The sequence below is a fragment of the Manis pentadactyla genome, chromosome 2, assembly GCF_030020395.1.
Source record: "Manis pentadactyla isolate mManPen7 chromosome 2, mManPen7.hap1, whole genome shotgun sequence".
NCBI lineage: Eukaryota > Metazoa > Chordata > Mammalia > Pholidota > Manidae > Manis > Manis pentadactyla.
Genome location: NC_080020.1, coordinates 13,555,645 through 13,579,892, shown reverse-complemented (window position 1 = coordinate 13,579,892; position 24,248 = coordinate 13,555,645). Strand labels below are relative to the sequence as shown.

Sequence of the window (24,248 nt, the reverse complement as noted above, 5' to 3'; positions counted from 1 at the left end):
AATTGGAAAAATGCTTTAAATTTGGTTCTGTCATCATTATTAAACTTTTCATAAATTTTAAATTATTAAAATGAACACATTGTTTACTCTTAAAAAATCTGGAAACAGAAGAAGAAAGGAGAAAAATAAAAGGCCAAAATCCCAAGACTAAAGACAACTACATTAACATTTGATTCATTATCCTCCAGTTCTTTTTCTACATTATTTTTTTTTAGTGTTTACATATTTGTAAGTACTTTAAATTGCATTTTTGGAAGCTGGTGGTAAATCTCAGCTACAGGGGGGATGTTTTCCTGGAGGAACTGCTCTGTGCTTATGGGTTTATTCCCATCATAAGGAAAAGCACTCATAGTACAACTATTTGCTCTTATGATTTATCCAGCTGTTAGTGTGAGAAGGGGCGATGACCCCTCTGCATTCTTCAAAGTTCCTTGGAGATTTCTTTTGCTTTGATGCTCGGTCTGAAGTACTTATTCTTTTAGCAATGTTTAAAGAAGGGTACAAGGCCGGGATGTTTCCTGAGCCCTCGTGAATCTGAAAACGCCACTTTGCATTTCAGCCTTACCTCTTAACTTTTTTTCATTGTCCTTTGGCTTGTAATGGTGATGAATAGTTGCATTCTGGGATTGCTGAGCTTTTGCTCCTTTATATGGAAGCCTGTTGTTTCTGGCTGAATGCTTTCAGCAGTTATTTCCCAGTGTTCTCAACAATGCCCTTAATAGGTGCTCCAGTGAAGAGGGTAGGTTCTAGAACCAAATACGTTTGGGAAATATTGGCAATGTATGCAATGCTAAAGATGTTTTATGATTATAGGATTGCTAATGTGCACAGTGAACCTTCAATGCTCATTTGGAATTTCCCAAATTGTATTTAACAACAGGACTCTTCTGAGTTTATGGAACACTAAATAACAGTTCCAGGGAAGTGTTCTTGCAGAGCCCCATTTGGGATATGCTGGCTTATAATTTTAATTATATTTAAACTCTTAAAAGGAAAGGCAGATTGTGTCCAGGCAAGTCTCACTGTTTTGTTTGTTTTGGTCTGGAATGCAGGATTCTTTTTTTTTTCCTCTAAAAATTGTGGAAAAACATATTAAAATTTACCATTTTAAACATTTTGAAGGATAGAGTTCAGTGGCATTCAGTACATTCACATTACTGGGCAACCATCAAGGATTCCCTTTTAAATTGCACACTCATTTTTTCTTTTCATATCAATATCAAGAGAATTTCCTTAAATCCACCGCACAGCATGCATTCACCAGAGCGCCAATAATGCGCTCGTGGCCGTTCGGAGCGCTGGGATACGGCCAGGAGCACAGCGCTTGCTGCTGTTCCTGCTGTCCTGGCCCCCCTCTCGGGAGGACCAGAGCCCAGAGGCGGCGCAGCGGTGCTGGGGGAGGCGGGCCGCGGCCCCGGGCCCCCTCCCTGCCGCCTGCCGCGCCCGCCGTGCGCCCTCCCACGCAGTGAGAGGCTCTCGTGTTCGTCCTCGACCACTTTAACTCTCCGATGTGCTGTGTCTCAGTTTCTCTGCATTCCGTGCCTTCTTAGTCTGTCTTCTATTTTTAGCTTATCCTGTTAGCTTTTCACTTTTGCCTGTTTTCTTTGCGGCTTTGAGCCTTCATAAATATTGCGTTCTCTCAAATCTCACTCAGATTCCCAGAGAGGTTTTCTACAATGTGCTTTAGCTTCCTCTAAAAAGTGATTTTCCAAGTTCTGCTCTTCCAGGGGAGCTTTTCCTGCCCTTTTCCTGAAGGATGCTTGCCCGTAGGCTCCCTGTTCTTCTCCTCGCTCACCCTCAACAGAGAAGGGATTTAGGAAGACCCAGGGGTCGTCACTTGCGGTACCCCTGGGAGGGGCGAGAGCACCTTTCCAGATTTACCTGTAACTGACTGGGAGCGTGATGCGAATTTCTCCAAGCCCGTTTCCCAGAACAGGGTTAGGAGCATTTGTGTAGTGCGAGTCCCTGAGGTAGGAGCTTCCCTTCCCTTAGCTCAGATACTGTGAGTAAGTGGATCCATGCAGAAACAGCTCGACTCCTCCCTGCGCACTGGTACGGGGGCCCCTCCTGTTCTCACCATCTCCTGAGCCTCGCCTCCCTCGCCCGGCCTTGTGTGAGGTGCAGAGGAGCCACCACTGCCAGGCTCGCCGACTTCCCGCCCATGTATGCTGTGCCAGCCGGAGTTCCCAAGTGTTCACAGACAGATTCAAATGGGGAGAGGCCGGCAGAGGGACAAAGGGCAGCACCGGGGCTGACACACGGGTGCCGCTGCGGGCTGTGCTGGCGGCTCTGCTTTCTAGTGGGCACCACAGGGACCTCTCAGTGTGAGCCGGTGGGGAAAGAGTGCAGGGTCGGTCCCGGCATCCGGCAGACCAGGCACGGGCGGGGCCTGACATTCCTTCATCCGGTCCCATCTGTTCCTGAGCTTGCAGAAATTCCTTCAGGTCCCGTGAATAGGCTTGAACTGTGTCCTAGTTTGGGGAATTTTCATCTTGCCTGTTTGCAACATCATTGGTCAGTTGGTGAGAAGCAGGAAGAGGCTGCTAGCAAATGCCATTTTCAAGTCTATAATTAAATCCTTGACTTTGATGGTGGGAAAAACCCATTAAATCATGTCTTTCCTGTTATTATCACAGAGGGATACAATATGCAGTAATGTAATGCAGGTGGGTTCAGGGCAAAGCTGGACACAGGCTGAATCCCAGCTTCCTTCCTGTTTGGTTGCTGGATCTTAGGCTTGTGCCCCATCATCAAGCCAGAGAAGTGTGAGTTCGAGTCCCCTCTGCCCTGAGTGTATCTGTGTTGTGCCTAAACATGCAAAGAACTCCCTGCACTTTGAGCGCTCTGGAAATCGTACTTGGCTTTCTGGTGGCTGTTAACTGACTCTCCAAGTGCCCCTTCCAAGCCTGCACAGTGATCATAAGAAATGGTCATCATTCAAAGAATGCTACGTGCAATCTTTCTGAAGACTGCTTCAAACTAAAATAATTTTGCTTTTAATTAAGTCTCTAGTTTAATCAATTCAAGGTCAAAATGGAAAGGGAAAGAAGTCCAAAAGGAGAGTGGCTGGACTAAGGCAATGCCTGTATCACAAATTTAACAACTCTATGCTATGGTTTTCACTAACTCACTCAGTAGATTTCCTTATGTTCAAAAATCTGCCAAATAGGCTAAAGGCCAGCGTAATTAAAACAAACTATTTATTCCAAGTTCCATCGATTAAGGTTTTTCAGAAGTTGTTACAGAAGTGAATGCTGAATCCAGAAATGCGCGTTCACAGCTGTAGCATTTACAATGAAGTTAATATCCACTTGACCTTGATTTAAAAGACTCAAGGTGTTCTTATCATTCAGAATCCATGAGGAAAGTTTCGAAGTCCAGGTCCAAGTCCGAGACAAGGGCACTTACAAAGTCATCGATAGAAGGACACCTCCGCAGCATACCTGCAAACAAGGAGAAGTCAGCCAGCACGCTCACCTGCAGGCAGTAAGGAGGACAGAGACACGCATGCAGCCTATACACCAGGGGAACACTCTGTTTTTTGAAATAACAGCATGGGCTGACTATAAGGACCTTACAAAAAGCACTGGGAAAAAAAGTCATGGGCAGTGTGTGTGAGGTCTCGAAGCTATTTATGACGTTAATTCTTTTTTACCATCTAACCAATGAGATTTAGGCCGAAATATGTTTCCCAGGGTTTTTATTTTGCAGATATTACTATATACTTGGAGTGATGTTAGAAGACTAAATTTTTCAGCATCTTTACTGGGGTGATTCAGTATTTAATACATTTAATTACTTACCAGGTCTTATTATCAAGCTCTATACACTTTAAAATCAATCAAGCATTTATTCTTTTGCCGAAATCTTACATCAGAGTCAAGTTATTGTCTTTCCTCAGATTTTCCTATTTTGGAAAACACCTAACTTTGCAGCATGCTAACTGTGTAATAAGGAAGTCACTTAAAATCTCTGGTGCTCAGATTTCCTCATCTAAATACAGTGTTGCTATAATGATAAGAAGATGTGGTAGAAAGCAAGCAGGCATTGTGCCTGGCATAAATTAATTCAGTTAAAACCTGAGTTTATCTACATTCTTCACTCCAAAGAAGCCAAATACAAATATTTGAGCAATCAATCTTGTTGCCTGGACCTCTGTTCTTGGCAGATATGCCAACTCAGAGGTCAAACAGGACGCTTTATACAGTAGCATTTAATCTGGGGGATCTTATAAAACTAATTCCAACACTGATACAGTAACAGCCAGCCAGAATCCTCTATTATCCCCTAAATCTTTAAAATAATTCAATGAACAAGTCTTGAGTATTTGCTGTGCGTAAGGGTCAGGCCAGGTCGTAAGCAAAGACACACAGGAAGTCCCAATATGAGGGCAAGAGGGACACAACCAAAAGGAAACTGTGCGGAACTGGACATCCAGTTGGGGAAGAGGCTAACCTTGACCCCTACCACATACCATACATAAAAAATAATTTGAAATGGGCACAGGACTAATTGCAAAAGCTAAAATTACGATGTGTTTGGAAGAAAATATATTTGTTTGTGTGCTTTTGAGGTAGGCAAAGGGTCCTTTGGACGAGGAAGTCAAAACCATACAAGAACAAAAATTGTTATCTTAGATTTCATCAAAATTGAAAACTTCTACTCTTTAAAAGAAACCATCAAGAAAATGAGTAAGTGTATGACAGAAGGGGAGTAAACACTCAACACAATGTATCTCACCTAAGGCTGGTACCCAGAATATGGGAAGGACTCCACCTGATCATAAAACCATTAAAAAAAATTAAAAATGGATAAAAGATTTGATCAGAACTTTGAGAAAAGAAGATATCCAAATAAACACACAACTAACAGGCACTGAGAAGACACGTCATCACTGTCATCTGGGGGAAAGAAAAAAATCACACACACACCACCAGAATGGCTGAAGTTAGAAAGACTACCACCGCCGAAGGTAGGCGAGGCTGCGGCGACCTGAACTGTCAGGCCTCGGCGGTGAAGGGCAAAATGATACAAGCACTTCGGAGAAGCTCTAGCAGTTTCTCATACAACTAAGCACACACCTACCCCATGCATGACCCAGTGGTTCGTCCCAGGCATTTGCCTGAGGGAAATGAAAGCATGTCAACAAAGGGAAGGACTTCACAGTCCCAGGCTGGGGACAATGCACTTTCCATCAACAGGATATGGACAAACCTGTGGTCTGTTCATAAAGTGGAATACCCCTCAGCAACCAACAGAAACAAGCTACCTATACGTGTAACAACAAGGATGGAACTCAAAGCATAACACTGAATGCAAGAAGCCTTACACAAAGGAGTACATATTGTTGGATTTCACTTACATGAAGTTCAAAAATGGTCCAATCTAACTTGTGGAGAAAAAAATCAGGACAGTGGTTGCCTTTGGGAGCAGACATGGCAGTTGACTGAAAAGGGACACAGGGAACTTTCTGGTGTGATGGGAATGTTCTACATCTGCACAGTGACTTGTGTTACAAAGGTGCATGACATGTCAAGATTCATCAGATGGTCTCTTAAAAGATTTTTGCATTTCACTGTATACAAATTTTACCTAAACAAGAAAAGTGACTATTGAACTCTCATTAATGCTATGCATGTAAAAGTGCATAGGGATAAAATGTACTATGTCTACAACTTGCTTTAAAAAATGTATATATATGAATGATGGATTGATAGGTAGACTGAGGAATGGACAAGAGGTAATAAAGCAAATATAGCAAATGTTACTTGTAGCATCTAAATGGCAATTATATGAGTATTTACTATTCATACAATGTCTCTAGATGTTTGAAAATTTTTTATATAAAATGTTTGAGAAAAATTGTGAATGTTCATAGCACTCAAAGTGCAGTCAGTGGGGGAAAAAAGAGAGGAAGATGAATTCCAATGGACAGATTCAGAAGGTTCTGTGCAGGACTGGGATCTGAGCAGAAATTAAAAAATGGGGAGATGTAAGTTCATATTAGGGCCTTTGAGTTGGGGAGCATAACATAGAAAAGGCCCAAAGTGGGGAAATGCAGACCACATGCTGCCCACTGGGTGGTCTGGCGGGGCTGGCGTAAGCGGGGAGGAGGTGCTGGGAGAGGCCTGTTCCAGAAGATTGTGCGGCTGGGAATCGGAGAGAGCAGGAAGGGGAAGGGTGGCCGTGCTGGAGCCCAGGGGAACACCAGAGGCCTGCCATGCTAGGTGCCAGGGGTGCTCCGCCCGCAGGCAGCAGTGCTTCCGGCAGCAGGGAGAACTCAGACTTCGGGACACACAGCCCTGCTCGGTGTGGGAAACAGCCCGAGGACTAGTTTGTATGGTGGACATGAAAACAGCAGCTCCAAACACATATTTGTAAGCCACCAGTTAGACTCGGAGTAGTTAAAAACAGTAAGAATATTGTAATATTTTCAACTGTAGACCAAAGTATTTTCATCTTCTTTCAAGTTCAAATTCTAATATCCCCATTTTAGGAAATACCTGAGAAATAAGGAGAATTTCTTACTTTTTTAAAAATAAAAGTATCGTTAATATACAACCTTATGTTGGTTTGAGGAGCATTTCACTGCGATGTCTTTATTTGTGAAATTAAAGTTCAAAACAATTTTCTTTTTACAATAAAATAATCTCTATTGATGAAAAAAAGGCCTCTCCTCTGGTCCAGCTGTGTCACACTAATGACATTGAGTCTTTGATGACTGCTCAAGTAGCACATTTCACATCGTATTTTCTAGATGGAGGTTTTTACTCAAATAGATGCAATCTGATTAATAAATCAGGTTGCATCCATTTTCTATGTGCCAGGTTTCTTAATACAGGGAACATTTAAACATGGCTTTCAATCAGATGTGTTAACCTATTTCACCACTTTCCTCCTTTTAGTATGTGAAACATTCTATAATTAAATGACTGGTCATTTATAATTAAATGACTAGAACTGTCAGAAGGCAAAACTCATTTATTCAGAGCCAACCTATTCGGTTAAGCATGGCCCTTCTGTCCCTTTGAAGTGGTTCATTTCAACTTGACAAACTGCCAATATAAATATGACCTTGCTCTGTCCTTGGCAAACGGACCTGACTAGCACACATCCTTCTCCAATTTCCCATCTTCAACCATTCCTACATTTCAGAGAATGGCCATTCTGGCAACAAAGAGAAAAAGATTTACACTCATGGCATTTAAAAATACAATCTGATTAGAGCTCAATGGTTTGGTAATTTTGTATGTTACGTGATTGCTGAAGACGAAGGCACACAAAGAAGGGAATCAGGTCCCAAGGGGATAAAGCATAGTTCCTGGGCCAGGAATTCTCCTGGTATATTGTTGTGCTATCATTGCTTTAATTAGATTGAAATGTTTTTCAAGTGTCAACATGAACTAACTTCTACACAGAGAATTAAAAGAAAAACAGTGTTTTCAGGCAGTTCCACCAATAAGAAAAATTGAAGTTCACTTTTATATATGTGTATAGTCCAAAAATTCCAAGAACTCTTTTGATTTTTTTTTTTAAGCTGACAAAGATGTCCTCTTTATCTTTAAGCCTTAATCTTAAAGGGTGATGATTAGACTTGCAGTTTCTTAAGAGGCCCTGGGAACCAGGTTAGAGCTCTTAGGGCTATCAGTGGGTCAGTACAAACACGTATCACTGCAGACATCACTTAAATTAGGCAGGAAATAGATTGATTTTGCCAAAATGATGGAAATAAACAACAACTTTACAACTAAAAAGACAAAAGTGTTGACAGGAACGTTAAGAAAGACAAAACTGCATTAAGACACACACTGCACTGCACGTATTTGTTCATAAAAGGAAAATAGGTGGTTGAGTTTTGTTTCCCTATCCTTCTCGGAGGAACAGAGACTATATAATGAGTAGTTCAAGAACAATGACTTAATTTATTTTTCTCCTCATTTTACCTGAGAGGCAAACGGGCTAATAAAAGTTGGTACAAGCCAGAACATTTCACCTCAACTACTCTGCTAAAACTAGCATGTTTCATGACCCTGAAGCACTAGGGCAATTATTCTAGGCCTGACTAAAGTAAATTATGATATCAAAAGGATTCCAAGACTGGCTCTTGAAGCAGTAAGGGTTTCCAAATTACACTATATGCCATTCTTTCTGGTGACTGTTGACAAAGAGCTGGAAATAAAGTAAGAATAAAGACACGAGGCGTGAGGCCCTGACCCACAGACAGCTAGTATAGAAAGGGTTTACTGGAAAGACACAAACAGCGAAATGATGACGGCAGCTCTCTGTTGAGCACTTACTACGTGCCAGGCTTAGCACTACTGTGCTAAGAGCAGTAACTCATCTGATCCTTAGAACATAACTGTGAGGAAACTATCTTACAAGCAAGAAAATGGAGCAAAAAGGCCATACAACTCTCATATTTTTTGCCAAAGTCTGGTTCCAGAGCCCATGCTCTTGACACACCGCATGCCCCGGAATTTCATAAAATACTACAAATGCTAAAAAGATCCATATTCAAATATCAACATCCTGGATATGACAAAACCAGAAAGCGTGGAGAACTTCTGGGAAAAAAAGTCCAATAGCTTCCTCATGGCACCCACCTTACTAATTGTCCCCTCACTGCCTTGAAGACAGAGCCCAAAGATCCTTAACTTTTTGGGCAACTCGGTTTCCATACTCTGGCGTACACTTCACAGCAATCACAACTATGTACCCATCCACAGAGGCAGAGGACAGAGAAGACTGGGAACGGTCTCTGGTGGAGAGGCAGTGGGCTTTGCCCAGCCGTGACTGGGACAGGCGCCCAGGTCATGGCCAAAAGCCTCTTCCTCTCCAGGGCACAATGCTTGGCTGTGCCCGGCTGCTGCTGGAGTTCTTTTCTAGGCCTAATACTAGGAGAAAAAAGTATCTAAGAGTTTTGCACCTTAGATATTTTCTGGATGGCCTCCAAGTGTCTGTGGTAACCCCTTGCAAACAGAAGCCCTTACATGTTTAAAGACTCCTAACTATGCATATTTCTATGCTTTTACCAAGAAAAAATTCTGTCAGCCCCAGGTTGAGTTCAATACATGTACAAAGTTGCAAGCTCACACCCTATTATTTTGTAATATATAATATATAACCTAACCAAGCCATCATTTAAATATCAACATATTCTTGGCATGAACTCTTTAACCTCTTAAGTGCCCATTTGGATGTACAATTAATACAATTATTTGAAAACATGTGGGGAGCAAATGGTTGGCAGTTTGATTATGCCTCTAAGCCAACCTGGCAAAGATGGAATCTTGTCTTGGCCCCCTTTACCAAGTGCCTGGGGTGAAATGGTCTGTGTATCATTTCATTTAGAAAATACAGGGGATTACTGGGGCAATTAAAAAACATTAGAATTATTTTAAGCCTTGGAAGGAAAGCAGAATAGTTACATCTCCTCTTTCAGTCTATTTCATATATTGCTTAACATCAACTAACACTGCCCAATCAAACAAAAAAACTGGTTGAGTGTGATCAAAGTTAGTGACAGCAAAGATGTGTGAATGAAGAAATGTGTGATTTTCTTTAATTTATTCATTCATTTGCTCATTCTGTACTTTACTGTGTAATGTGAATTTAAGGCTGGCAAAAAGATCACATTATTTATTAGGAAAACACTACAGAGAAAAATTATTAACAATATGCTTTATAGAAATATATATCTAGTGGTTGTAAAAGTGTAGCTCCCAGACCAATATCATGAGTATGACCTGGGAATCTGCTAGAAATACAATTTTTGGGTCCTACCCTAGACCTGATGAGTCAGTACCTGGGGGTCGGGCTCACCCCTCGGTGTTGTGATAAGCCCTCCTGGTGTGGGATGCGTGATCAAGAATGAGACACACTGCTCAGACAGGTGTGCAGGAACTAACTGAAGTGGAAAATGAGGGAACACTTTTCTCAGCTGGCAATGGTAACCTGAAAGATAGTGAACAAGAAAGATGTACTGATTTTCTATTTAACTAAACTAAAAATTACTGATTTTTCAAATGAAATAGGAAACAATCTTGGGAAACAAAGGTAGCATGTGTTTGGGACACTGTTCAAAGTTATGATCCCAAGCCCCAAAGAGTTGACACAGCTGGCTGGAAAAGCACCTTAAAGGAGCGAGTGGATCTGGCAGGAAAACAGCCTTAAAGTCTGGGGAACGAGGAGGAGGAGGCGGCGCCCAGGAGCTGTGAGAGGAGGTGTGGACACTGTGCCTAAGGACCGGCCTAAGAGGTTTCCCAGGTGGGAGGCATACTTCAGGGCTTAGCAGCAGTATTTTTAGTTTTAAAAAAGAAGCACAGGCTCTTCCTTAATAAATTTAAGAAGAATGAAATCATACTGAGTATCTTTTCTGCCAGAACAGTATGAAACTGGAAATAAATCACAAGAAAAAAACTGGAGAAAACACAAATGTGGAGGCTGAACATCAGGCAGCTACACAACTGATGGGTCAATGAAGAAATCAAAGAAAAAATTAAAAAAAATATTTGAAGAATAATGAGAATAGAAACACAATTCAAGATCTTGGTGCTATGGTAAGTGCAATTCTAAGAGGGAAGTTTATCACATTAAAAGTCTACCTCAAGAAAGAAAAATCTCTATTTAACCCTAAACACTTGAAGGAACTAGAAAAATTAGAGCAATGCCCAAAGTTATTAGAAGGAAGGAAATAATAAAGATCAGAGGAGAAATAAATGAAATAGGGACTAAAAACCAAAAGATCAATGAAACTAAGAGCTGGTTCTTTAAAACAATATTGACAAACCTTTAGCTTCACTCATCAAGAAAAAAAGAAAGAAGACTCAAAATCAGAAATGAAAGAGAAGTTACAATTGGCACCACAGAAATACAACTATACAAGATTACTATGAAAAATCACATGTCAACACATTGGACAATCTAAAAGAAATGGATAAATTCCTTGGAAATATGCAATCTACCAAGACTAAACTAGGATGAAATAGAAAATCTGAATGGACCAATATTAGTAATGAAATCAAATTTGTAATAAAAAAACTTCAAACAAACAAAGTCGAGGATCAGATGGCTTCACAGAAGAATTTTACCAAACCTTTAAAGAAGACTTCATGCCTACCCCTCTCCAGCAATTAAAAAAAATCAAGAGGAAGGAAAGCTACCAAGTTCATTCTGCAATCACCTTGCAGAAAGGCCAACATCACCTTGATATGAAAACTAGACAAAGGTACTACAAAAAAAGAAAATTACATACCAGTATCCCTCATGAACACATTAAAAAGTCTCAACAAAATATTAACAAACTGAATTAAAAAATATATTAAAAGGATCCAGTTTTAATTCACCACAACCAAGTGGAATTTATTCTGGGGTGCAAAGATGGTTCAATATCTACAAATCAATCAATGTGACACACCACATTAGCAAAAGGAAGGATAAAAACCACATGGTCCTCTCAATAGATGCTAAAAAAAGTATGACAAAATTCAACCCCCATTCATGATAAAAGCCCTCAACAAAGTGGGTGCAGCAGGAACATATCTCAACATAACAGGTCATATCTAACAAGCCCACAGCTACCATCACATTCAATGGTGCTGGCAAAAGATGAAAGTTTTTCCTTTAAGATCAGGAACAAGAGAAGGATGCCCACTCTCTTTTATTCAATATCGTACTGAAGTCCTCGCTATGGCTAGGCATCCACATTGGTAAGGAAAAAGTAAAGCTGTCACCATTTGCAGATGACATGATACTCTATAGAAAACCCTAAAATCTCCACCAAAAAACTAAAATCAGTAAATGAATGCAGTAAAGTTGAATTCAGTAAAGTTCAGTAAAGTTACAAAATCAATATACAGAAAGCTATTCCATTTCTATATGCAAACTACAAACAGAAGTTAAGAAATCAATCCCACTTGCAATTACATCAAAAGAATAAAACACCTAGGAATAAATCTAACCAAGGAGGTGAAGGCCTGTACTTTGAAAAGTGTAAGACACTGATGAAAGAAACTGAAGAAGACACAAATAAATGGAAAGCTATTTCATGCCCATGGATGGGAAAAATTAATATTGTCAAAATGGACATAATACCCCAATCAACAGATTCAGTGCAATCCCTACCAAAATACCAATGCCATTTCTCACAGAACTAGAGCAAATAATCCTAAAATGTATATGGAAGCACAAATGACAATGAATAGCCAAAGCAATCTTAAGAAAGAATAACAAAGATGCAGCTATCAGTCTCCCTGGTTTCAAACTATGCTACAACGCTAGCTAATAATCAAAACAGTATGGTACTGGCACAAGAACAGGTACATAGATGAATAGAACAGAACAGAGAGCCCAGAAATAAACTCACACCTACATGGTCAATTACTATATGACAAAGGAGGCAAGAATATACAATGTGGAAAAGACAGTCTCTTCAATAATTGATGCTAGGAAAACTGGACAACTACATGTAAAAGAATGAAACTGGATTACTGTCTTATACCATACACAAAAATTAACTCAAAATGGATTGAAGACCTAAATATAAAACCTGAAACCATAAAACTTCTAGAAGAAGACATAGGCAGTATTCCCTTGGACATTGGCATTAGTAATTTTCTTCTGGCTATGTACCCCCAAGGCGGGGGAAACAAAAGCAAACATAAACAAGTGAAACTACATGAAACTACAAAGCTTCTGCACCGCAAAGGAAGCCATCAACCAAAGGAAAAGGCAACCTACTTCACAGGAGGAGATATTTACAAATGATATATCTGATAAGGGGCTAATACCCAAAATATATAAAGAACTCCTACAACTCAACACCAAAAAAACCCCAAGTAATCTGATTAAAAAAATGGGTGGAAGACCTGAATAGACATTTTTCCAAAGACATGCAGATGGCCAAGAGACACATGAAAAGATGTTCAACATCACTAATCATCAAGGGAATGCAAATCAAAACCACAATGAGGTATCACCTCACATCAGTCAGAATGACTAATATCAACAAGACAAGAAATAACAAGTGCTGGCAAAGGTATGAGCAAAAAGAATACTCCTACACTGCTGGTGGGAGTGTAAATTGGTGCAGCCACTATGGAAAGCAGTATGGAGGTTTCTCAAAAAACTAAAAAAGCAGAAATACCATACGACCCAACAATTTCACCTCTGGGAATTTACCTGAAGAAAACAAAGCCACTAATTTGAAAAGATACATCACAGCATTATTCACAATAGCCAAGAAATGGAAACAGCCTAAATGATGTCCACCAATACATGAATGGATAAAAAAGATGTGTGTATGTGTGTGTGTAATGGAATATTACTCAGCCATAAAAAAGAATGAAATCTTGCCATTTGTGTCAACATGGATGGACCTATAGGGTATTAATTCTAATTGAAATAAGGTAAAGACAAGTATATTTTTTACTTATATGTGGAATCTAAGAAACAGAAAAATGAAGAAGCAAAACAGAGACAGACTCATAGACATGGAGAACAGACTGGTGGTTGCCACAGGAGAGAAAGGGGTAGGTGGATTGGCGAAATAGGTATAAGGGCAGAAAATTAGTAAGACTATTTGGTATCTTGTTCTGGGTGATAGCTACATGAATGTACACAGATGTCAAAATTCATCAAGCTGTACACTTAACATTTTATTGCATGTACCTCAGTAAAAACATTTGTATACATGTCTATGTTCTCTGCTGAACTGTAAATTCCTTAAGGGTACAAATTTTATCTTATTCATGCCTGTATTTCTTGCACCCAGCAAACCACAGACACAAAATAATTGCTTAAGAGACAGCCGTTGTCATAAACAAGAAAAGAAGAAGAAAAAAAGCAGCACAGCATATACTGATTATAGAAACCACCTAGAAATAGTGCTTTGTGTAGCCAAGCTCCATGCCACACTGGAGTGAGCAGACCCACACCCCTGGGGAGTCTGCTTATGCGCTCATGAAAAACAAAATGGAATGAGTACCTGTGTGCCAAGCACTGTGTGCTGGAGACACCAGACACACAGACATGAGCAAGAGAGGATTTCTGTTCTCAAGAAGTTCAATATTTGGGAAGGAAACCACTGAAATACGTAGTTGTTCATGTAGAAAAAAATACATATAAAACACAGAGCTGGTGCAAAGGTGGGAGCTGATGAACTGCTGGGGGAGGAGGCACCCAGAGACTGCGCGGCGCACGCTGTCAGCAGACAGGTGGTCTCTGAGTGCAAACTGCGTGCAGCCGGGAGCCCACAGACAGACGCGTGAGCACAGCCAGGGCCAGGCACACTGCGGACAGAGAGAGGCTTTGTCGTGTTGCTTTTTCTGCCACCTAGCCCCCACTTCCCTTCTGGTTGCAGGACTGATTTCACTCTAGAGCAGTGGTTCTCAACTGGAGGCAATTCTGTCTCCCACCCCCCAGGACACTGGACAATGTCTGAAGACATGTGTGGTCGCTACGCTGGGGGAGTGCTGTGGGCACCTAGTGGGTAGGGTCAAGGAAACTGCTGAGCCCCATCTCATGCACAGGCTCAGTCACACCGAGGCCCAAGCTCCTGCCGCTGTCCTCCAGTGAGCACAGCCTGCTGGAGCTGCTGGCTGGAGCGCCTCCCTGCCGCACTTCCGCCAGCTGGGTGGGCCGGGTGCATCCCTCCTGGATAGAAGGCTGAAGGTGGCCGGCGCTGGTTCACCCGGCACCAACACCCGGAGACCGGAGCTCTTGTTTCTACCAAGACTCCTGAAGCGCCTCTTCTGAGCCCTGCTTTGCCTTCTCTCTGATTCTGTGGCCTCCTCCATAAGGTTCCCCAAAATTCCTTTGCTATTTTGGTAAGCCAGAGTTGCTTCTATTTCGTTCAAGAGGATTCCCAGTTGATAACGAGATTACTTCACAATTTATTAAAAGGGATTTAGTGATGCCTCAGGGACAGTGACATTTTTGTTTGATCAAGGACTTTCTCTAGATCCAAGGTTTGGGCTAGAAGCAGTTTTTTTATTTCACTTATGTCTGTGTCTTTCCTCAGATTCATAAAGTCAGGGTGATATACAAGCAAGCTTTAATGTCAGATTTCCTCTCCCCAAGTTCACTGGAGAGGAAAGGAGAGTGTTCCTGGACAGAAAGAGGAAAATGATACTGCACTGTCCCACAGCCCTGGCCAGGGCGGGCAGGAGGGGGGACAGTGGGTATGGTAAGAAGCAGGGTGGGAATGTCTCAGTAGTTTGTGGGTCCTTCTGAAACTGGTTCTGTCCTTTAGAATCAGGGAAGGAAATGCCCTTCTATTTGTGGGCTTCAAAAGTACAATGGAAGTTTGTGGATTGGGTGTGTCCAAGGCTGTCCAGGAGAGATGGGGCCTGGGTGTTCCATATTTGGGGCCAGGTAGATAAAGTCCTGACACCTATCAGGATAGCCAGGTATTCAGAGCCCAAGATGGTCCAGGGCAAATAACTCATCAGTTCTTCTTAAAAATCAAAGCTAAAAGCCAATCATACTCTTCCATTTCAGATACACAATGGTAGTTGGCTTAAATTATGCCAGTTGGGTTTATATTTAAGGCCTACTGGTTTCATTTATTAAGGGGTCAGTCTGGTGAACTAAGAAGAGCCCTAGGCTCCAAAAAGTACATGTCCTGCAGCACCCTGACCAGGACAAGTGAGCTGGGAAACCCAAAGTAGCTACCACGCAATTCAACAAACAGCCTCAGGGGCGCTGCTCGGGTTCAGATTTTAGGCTGAATGAATTTTCTGGTTCAGCACAGCATCAAAATTTCAGCGTAACTTTAAATTTTAGTCTAATTCTCCTTTACCTGACCATACAAAAGTTTTCCTTTAAAGGGTTGCCAAAGAGGAATTGAGAGGAAAGAGAAATTCTACCTTTTCTAAACAATTTTAGATGCCCTCGAAAGACAGCACTATATCCTGATGGTTAGAGCAAAGGTTCGGTGAATGATTACCTAAGTTAACCAACTGGTTAAGGGACCTCAGACCAGTCACATAACTTCCCAAGCTTCATTTCTGCTAGAAGACATCGGAATAAAGGTAGAATGTTAGAGTGAGGTACAATGTTCGAAGATCATAAAATAGGCATGCCGTCTACTTGCCAGGCTTACAAGGATAAGACGAGGTAGTGCATTTCACAGGCAGAAACGGCTCCATAATCGGTAGCAACAAGAGTCAGATCCGATGGTTCGTGAAAACCTACTTCCCGGTTCAAGAGTTGAAGGATGAGGTTGCTTATTATTATTGCACAAATTGAATTCCAAAACACTGGTCGATGATTAAGTATGTAGGATGTTACCACCAAACTCACAGTCACCAGCTAATTACCCAGCTAATGAATCACTGCTCGCTTTACCTCTTCTCCTTTTTATGAGATAACTGTTTATCTACTATAAGAAGGAAACACAAGATGTCACTAAAATCTATCTATTTTTCTACCTATTAGCGGCTGTGACTAAGAAGAGATCCTTGCACTGCAAAATGCCTCCAATGTGCCAATTCTCCGTGCAAATAATCACAGATATAAAGGTTGTTTTTTTCAAGTTTGGGACGAGTACATTTGGGTTACTCCAACAGCAAGACACTTAAATCAAAAGGCCCCATCTGCTGGGAGAAAAGAAACCATTCTAATAACCATTGCCCAAGCTTTATCCAATATTTAGGCTGGCCTCCCAAAGACCACTGTTCACACATAGTAACTTTACAGGCTACAGACTGGCTTGCCATAGACTGGACACCCGCCCTGGTATCCGTTGGCGCGCCCCAAATGGCACTCACTGGCTTGTGGGACTCATCTCTGGCCGTGGCTCCCTTTAGGGTGGACAGGGAGGTGCAGTCTGGGATTTCCTTGGTTGCAAGGACGTTGGGTTAAGAACATCCCACACCCTGCATACTTCCCAAGCCTCCAACATGGATGGACTAGGAGTGTTTTTCATTAGTATGATCACCTAGCTTCCATTTTTATATCATCTCTTGGTTTAGAAAATGTAATTTGGCATATCAAATCCTTAACCAATTTTACTCAAAAGGCCTTAAATGATACTATCCAAGGAATAGCTCTCCTAAATACTGAAGTTAAACTAATGCACCAAGCGGTTATAAAAAATAAAATGGCACTCGATATCTTAACAGCAGCACAGGGTGGAACCTGGGCTATAATTAAAGTTAAGTATTGTGTGTACATTCCAAATTATTCACAAGATGTCTCTGATTTACTCCAGGACCTCCAAAAGCAAGTCCGAGCTGTGTCAGGTCCAGAAGCCCCTCGGACTACTCCGATATGGAGCTGGGTTCCTAAATCCTTTTGAAGCCATAAAACTGCATATGGTGATGGAAAGGGAGTTCAAGGTGGAAGCGCCCATCTCCCGAGGCCCTCCCGACTGACCAGTGATGGGGACCTAACTGCACCCTTCACTGCGCCCCCTCTCAGCAGGAAGCAGCCAGAGCGGTTGTTGACCCCTTTCCCTAGCAGCAGCTAGGGTCTCCGTCGTAGAGGGGGGAGTGAGATAGGGACCGTTGGCTTAGACAGAGTAGGGTGAGGGCCTCCGGAAAAAACCAAGCAAGATCATCCATTGTGAGATTTGCTTTGGCTGCTGGGGGGCCTGGCTTATTTTTCTGACTTTACCCAGGTGCTGCTTTTCTTCCTCCAGCCCTAGTCAAGTGATTTGCAACCTGGGTAATTAACAAGCAAGCCCCAAACAACTAGTAAAAACAGGAAGGATTCTGTCTTGAAGATAAGACTGTATTTTAAAACCGAATTAGTTAAAAAGTAAGTTTCTTAACATACTCTTTAACAAACAGACAATAACTCAGTCCACCTTGGGAGCAAAGCCGGCAGTCTTGAGTGATATGTTCAGAGACCAGGAAGCTGCTATCCTGGGAGGAAATCAGAGCAGTAAATTTCTTGTAAATAACCTGGAAGACTAATAAGAAACTTAATGTCTCTTCAAAGATAAACATTTTGGGACCACTTAGCAGGTGTGCATCCCCAGCCCTTTGTCTCTCAACTGCCTATAAAACCCCTAGACAATGCACCCCCCAGGGGCTCTCTTGTCCCCTCCTGGCCTGAGCCAGGAGCTCTGCCCTCTCACTTTATCTCTAAATAAAAGCCTCTCACTTGCTCTCCTAAAAAGAAGTGATCCTTGAATTGATGGAAAAGTTCTGAAAACAGACAGTGGTGATGGTTATACAAGACTATGAATGTACAAACTGAACTAAAAATGGCTGAAATGACAAATTTTATGTTATACATACTAACCACATTTTAAAAAGAAGAGAGACCAACAGTACTAAGATAGTGCCTTTGCTTCAACCTCATTCAGCTGTCTATGCTCCCCCATCCTCTCTTACCAAATACCAAAACCGGGATATAAGGAAAAGCAGATCATCTATCTGGATTTCAGAGCAAGTGAGGACTGTCTGTACTCCCAACACCACTATTCATTCTAAAAACCCATCATAATAGTTCATGGCTATTTTTTATGTTGAAATAATTGTATGTGCCGAACTAAGCTCAGACTGATTAAGAATTAAAGTACAAAGGCTGGTCTGGCAGCTTGAAAAGTCTGAGGTGAACTTTATGAGATCAGAACCCTCCTTCCACATCTGTCTCTCCCAGGCCTGGGGCGACTGTACGGCTCAGCCTGTCTCCTTTGAAGTTTTCTCGGGTACAGGGCTGTGGTTACCCACACCTTTTTCTGAAGGTGGCTTCCTACTATCTACAATCAGTTCCTGGGAAAATCGGGGTATCAGCCAGAAAGGGAAATTCCTTTTCTCCTTTGAACTGAAAAAACTCTGTTGCCCCCTAGGCTGGGTTAATACCTGGTGCTGCTCTTGTATGAGCCTTGGCCTCTGGGTTTACTGATGGACTGAAGCAGAGCGGAGCCTCTTGCCAGGCAGAAGCCTAGGCGGCCAGGGAGCCGAACGTACCTGCTGTTTACAGATTGGTTTCTTTTTAATTTCATCGTCAGATTTAATAATTCCACTTACAATTACATTTCTGGGTTACAAAACATTTTGCCTTTTGAAGCTTAATGTCTTCCTTAAACAAACACACCCACACATTACACATGCACACACCCTCTTCATAAATCAGTGCATTTACAAAGGGAGGCTGCAGCCCTGAGAACACAGGTGCTCTCTTCCATCTCTCTTCCAAAAAAGCTCTCAGCTCTTTCTGAGTCTACACTGAGTAAATAACCCAACAAGCCAAAGATTAGGGATTCTATTTACCTGGCTATTATTCTGGGTTGCCTTTTGCTTCTGTGATTGAAACTACATTGTAATCCTAGAGTCACTGAAGTCTAAATCTGATGCCATGGCATGCTTTTCTCATTTACTTGTTATGCTGTGCAAGAAAAGAAGTTTTCTGCCAATAACTATGTGGTAAAGCACCAAAACTTGCTCTGCATTTATGCATTCTCATTAAAGAAATCTTATTTTGCTACAAAACCACTAGAGTACGTGGAAGGCAACTGTTACCTTATCAAATCTAGTTAGCATATGCCACCTTTCAGATGTGCCCCCGCCGGGATATCTTGCTCTGAGAACGCAACATCTTTTAAGTATCAGTGTATTCATGACAAGGCAATTCAATCGCCAAAAACTATAAAAGAACAAGGGGAGAAACACAGTGGAAGATGCACGCAGATATTTCCAAAGCAAAAGCTGCCTGGTAGAACCTGAAAGAGAAGTTTGGGAGATTACCGGTTCACACAAGGCAGAGTCAGAGTGCCTGAATTCGGATCCTGCTTCTCCCACTTGCTGCCGCATGACTTCAGTGATAAGTTACTTAAGCAGCCCTTGTTATGTCAGCAAATTAAATGAGGTAATATATGCCGTGTGATCAGCACAAAACCCTGACACCTCAAAAACCCCCAGTGAATGTTTTCAGCAGTAGTTGTTGGCACCATTCTCATTTCTGTCAATACTACTGTTATTCTCTCCTGTCCATTCACCTCCGGAAATGGAAAAGTAGTAGAAATTAGTCTTACTGGTTAATAGCCCACATAAAGTATTATTTATCTTGGAAAATTGGTATTCAAAGCCACTGCAGCATTTTAATAAAATTCCTCTCCGACAGTGAAAAAAGGCATGTGCATGAAGTGGAAGACAAAAATGAATGTGGTGTTAAAATTCAAATTATTTTGAGTGTGTGATTTAAGGTTTTCAGAATCTTTTAAAGCTCTCTTTGGTTTAAACTTAAAGGGAAAATGAGTGGAGTTGAGCCGTCCTAATCCCACAGCTTAATCAAACTAAGCGTACATTAAAGAAAGCAGTACTGTAACACTAAGCAGTACTGTAAAGAGCGAAAAACCAAGCACGTGTTACTTACTGAACATACCCTAACCCACGTGATGGGGTAGAAAAAGAATCTGATAACATCATTCAAATATTTGAGTGTGCAAACTCTGAGAATAAGGAGTGAAAGCTGAACTATTAAGTAAAAAAGAAAATCAGGTTTAGGTAAAATCATTCCTTAACCTAGTTTTACTAGTAGTAATGTTACATAATAATCGAAAGGAAAAAGTTCCTTTTAGAGATAGTTGAAAAGACTCAAACACTAGAAGGTATCTTGCAAGTGACCTTTCAGAAAATGATCCAGTTAAACCAAGAGAAATTTTCCTGTCTCTCTCTACCCTCTCTGGCAACATTTCAAACAAGAGCCTGTAAGCAAATGTCAATTTCAATTCTTCAGCTAAAATCTGCTTCTAAATCTCTACTTTCACTGGTATACTTTGCAAATGTAAATTCACCAGTGTATCCCCAGCACCAGTCCTGCCTGAGATACTTTTAGCTCCTAATTTCCTCAAGTCCTTGAAGCTCAATGCCTCAGGCTATCAAGCTAAGAATCCAGATCAAAGGCTTTGGGGAAATGACATCTGCTTTTCTAAATTGCTTTTAGCCCACTGTCAACATGTTAAGAACACCATCTGCAATGACCATCTTTAAAGAAGATTTTATAATGTTTCCATTAAAGCAATCAAAGTTGCTGGAAGAATATTACACATTTCTTTTAGAAAGTAGTGTGCCACTGACATAATCAAAAGTGGAATCACTGGTGCATTTCTTGGAGTGAGTCTATAACAAGATATTTACTTGGAGGGAAAAAAAGGCTCTCACACCCCAAAAAATAAAGTCAGACTCCAGAAACATTATCCTAGATGGCTACACAAATGGAAGAGGGCTCCATAACATTTACCTGGCAAGAAGAAAATAAGTTTGCTAGTATTGAGAAACCTATCAAAATAAGCACTACCCACCAAAAGTAAACAGCAACAAGAGAGTTTATCGAGAGTCCACGGCCCAGAGAGGGGTCAGGCGTAGAGCACTGGGAGCTAACAGATGCCGTAGGCAGGCACCTCCGGGGCTCTGAAGCCAAGGCTTGGGTCAAATCCTGACTATGCCAATTATTAGCTTTGCAACGCAGGAAGTTTCCGTCTCTAAGTCTTACTCTCCATATATGAGAAATGGGGATAACACCACGCATCAAATGTTTGGTGGGTTACAGACACTGTGTCTGCATCTTGCATTTTCATTACGTCACAGTCCCTTGACCTTCTTTGCACAGCAAATCTCCTTTCTTCCAATCTGCTATTTCAAACATCATCTGAAATCATTTAGGCAGGAACTTCTGAGGCTCAGGGCTTCGTAAGAGGCGCTCTTACTGTGAGCACCACTGAACCGCCTTTGTCTCCTGAGATCCTCTGCCCTCAACCTCTACCCAGCTGTTCTGCAGTCAGCATACACTCACCCTGTGGGCAGGGCCAAGGCACGATACTGAAATGAAAAGTGCCTAATGTATATAAATACATAGTACATGGTCAACAAGTTAAAAGTTAAAATTGTTTAAAAGTTACTTTTCCAGAAGTTTTTCATCTTCTTTGCCAACAAAAATTATGCTGGCTGAATTTAGTCACTGGAACATTGACAATAAAATAGGGAAAAAAAATCCAAGAATAGTAGAGGCTTCTGGGTTAAGTTTAGCAGAAGAGATCTATTTTTTCCAGTAAAGGCTGACTTCCTTTTATTGGTGTGAAGAGATCAACGTGCCATGTGGTTTCTATTACCCTACACTGTAAATATATACACTATGCTCATCCATTTCTAGTATTGTTGTATGTAATTATCTGCCTGGTGTGTTATCAAAACATCATAAAACCTGCAGGAATTACTTATTCCTGGTGTTCCAAGGTCAATTTATTTAGAAAGTCAAAAATTGCCACCCTTTCCATAAGGGCATTTCACTTACAACTCATGCATAATTTCTTTTATCTGTACCTTTGAAATACCGACCTTTTATTTCTTTGCATCTCAAATTCTACTACTCTGTTTAGCTCAAAGTTTGACTTTTTCTTTTCTATCTATAAGCAAAGAACACCTGAGTAGCTATCCAAAAGGTGGGTGCGTCTGGTCTTAGAGAATGCTACCTGTCCCTGGGAATACACTGATATCTGGGAGGCATCTGGTGAGAGCAGGCTGCAGACATGAGGCCTGGTCATCTCACGGGTCTGTCTAGAGCCTTCCTGCAGGGGGCATCCTCTCGTATTTACTTACGTTTGTGCCTGGAGCCCCTCATCTCCCAGTACTCAGCGAGGCACGGAGGCCCAGGAGCCTTGCAGCACCCCGGCCCTGTGTCCTGGCATGCACTGCACAGGACCAGCCGGGAACCTTTCTGCAATTCCACCTCCCAGAAGGGATTCCATTTTGTAATTCTGACAGGCTGTTATAAAACCCATATCAACACAGGGTCTATTTACTATTGTTTATTTTTGCATCCCCAAAGTGCCTGGTTAGTAGTAAGTATTCAATAAGTATTTGCTAAGCGTAAATTAATTAATGTCATCAACAATTAACAATATTTTTTTAATTGTATCAGATTATTTACTAGCCTCTAACATAATAGTAAAATAATACATTTTAATAAAAGACAGTGTTCTCAAGAGCTATTTTAATCTTAGGCTACAAAGGCAGTGTGACAGATGGTCCTGCGAGCCGACACCTAGAAGGAGCCTGTGTGGAGGAGGGGACATCAGAGGGAGGTGGTGAAGGCTGCGGCCTTCAGGGACAACTTGGCCAAATGTAGAGTTTTGCCTAGAGTTAGCCCTGCTTTAATGAAGCCCCAAGAGTTGACTTATCTTATATAACAAAGTATACTACTGTCATAAATCAAGCTGCAGAATTTATCTCTGACCTCTTAGTGAAAGTATTTTCTACTTCCATGTCTGTTACTTAAGTAAATTTATTAATTTGCCAGACTGACTTGGTCTCATGGTATGAGAATTATAAAACACAAGAATGACTTATTTTATAACACCTTGTAGAACACTGGTTATGTATAGTGTAATAAATATGTCATAGAGGAAAAGCTCTACAAAGAACAGAAAATAGCTCAGATAGCCAAATGGATGGCGTTCACTTAAAAGCCACGGCTCCCTTCTAGGCGCTGATGTAGGCTCTTGGATCAAAAAAGGACTCAGGTCGGTGGGGCAGGGATTCAGAGAGCAGGCGCGGTGGGGAGCAGGAAGCTACGACTAACATAGGGGGACACAGGCCAACTGGACCTCGGGAAGACTGAGCTGATGCAGCGACAAGATATCAGGGAGGGGGTGACAGACTGAACAAGCAGGCGACCAAACAGCTTTACTCTATGTATTTTTCATTATAAAAGAACCCCACAAGAATATTTAGGACCACAAAATACTTGGAAATACTTATGTGATGCAAAAAGTTTCAGAACAAGGTGAATAAAAACTGTCTCCTTCCTAATAATTACCGCTTTTTTATGGCACAAGATATTTGACCTCGTAAGATTATTTTAATGTCCATGTACTCACTCATTTAACAGATATTTATTGGTTGACTAGGCACCAATCCTATCATAATGTTACATTATGTCAGGAAGTAAGAATATGTTATAAAGAAAAGACAAAGCACAGTACCGGGAGGAGAATGACGGGGAAAGCCTCTGACTGTAGGGGGAAATCAAGATGATCTGTCCTTACAAACATTTGAGCGATACACCAAGACTATCTAATATCTAACTGACTGACTCCCAATGGCACAGTTTTGCTTGGGATGCTGGTAGTTTTAAATCACCTCATCTTTTAATATTTAATACATCCGCATGAGGGGGTTTCCTGATAAGTCACTTACAGATGTAAACTATGCTCTGGGTATGCACGCATAAGCTGTGGTGCGTGTCCTTTGAGTACGTCCTGGCCCTAGGCCCCTACACACCCGGGGCACAGACGTGGG

At 41.4% G+C, this 24,248-nt stretch overlaps 1 protein-coding gene across 1 annotated transcript in view; it reads right to left on the bottom strand.

Annotated features, from left to right (window-relative positions):
- Nucleotides 1–3,183: 3,183 nt before the first annotated feature.
- MIPEP (mitochondrial intermediate peptidase) overlaps nucleotides 3,184–24,248 on the bottom strand; it is a 175,057-nt gene continuing 153,992 nt past the window's right edge. The window contains exon 19 of the mRNA XM_036917412.2: nucleotides 3,184–3,443. Within this exon, the coding sequence (XP_036773307.1) occupies nucleotides 3,346–3,443 (98 nt within the window). The 3' untranslated portion in view covers nucleotides 3,184–3,345. The remainder of the gene's footprint in view (nucleotides 3,444–24,248) is intronic.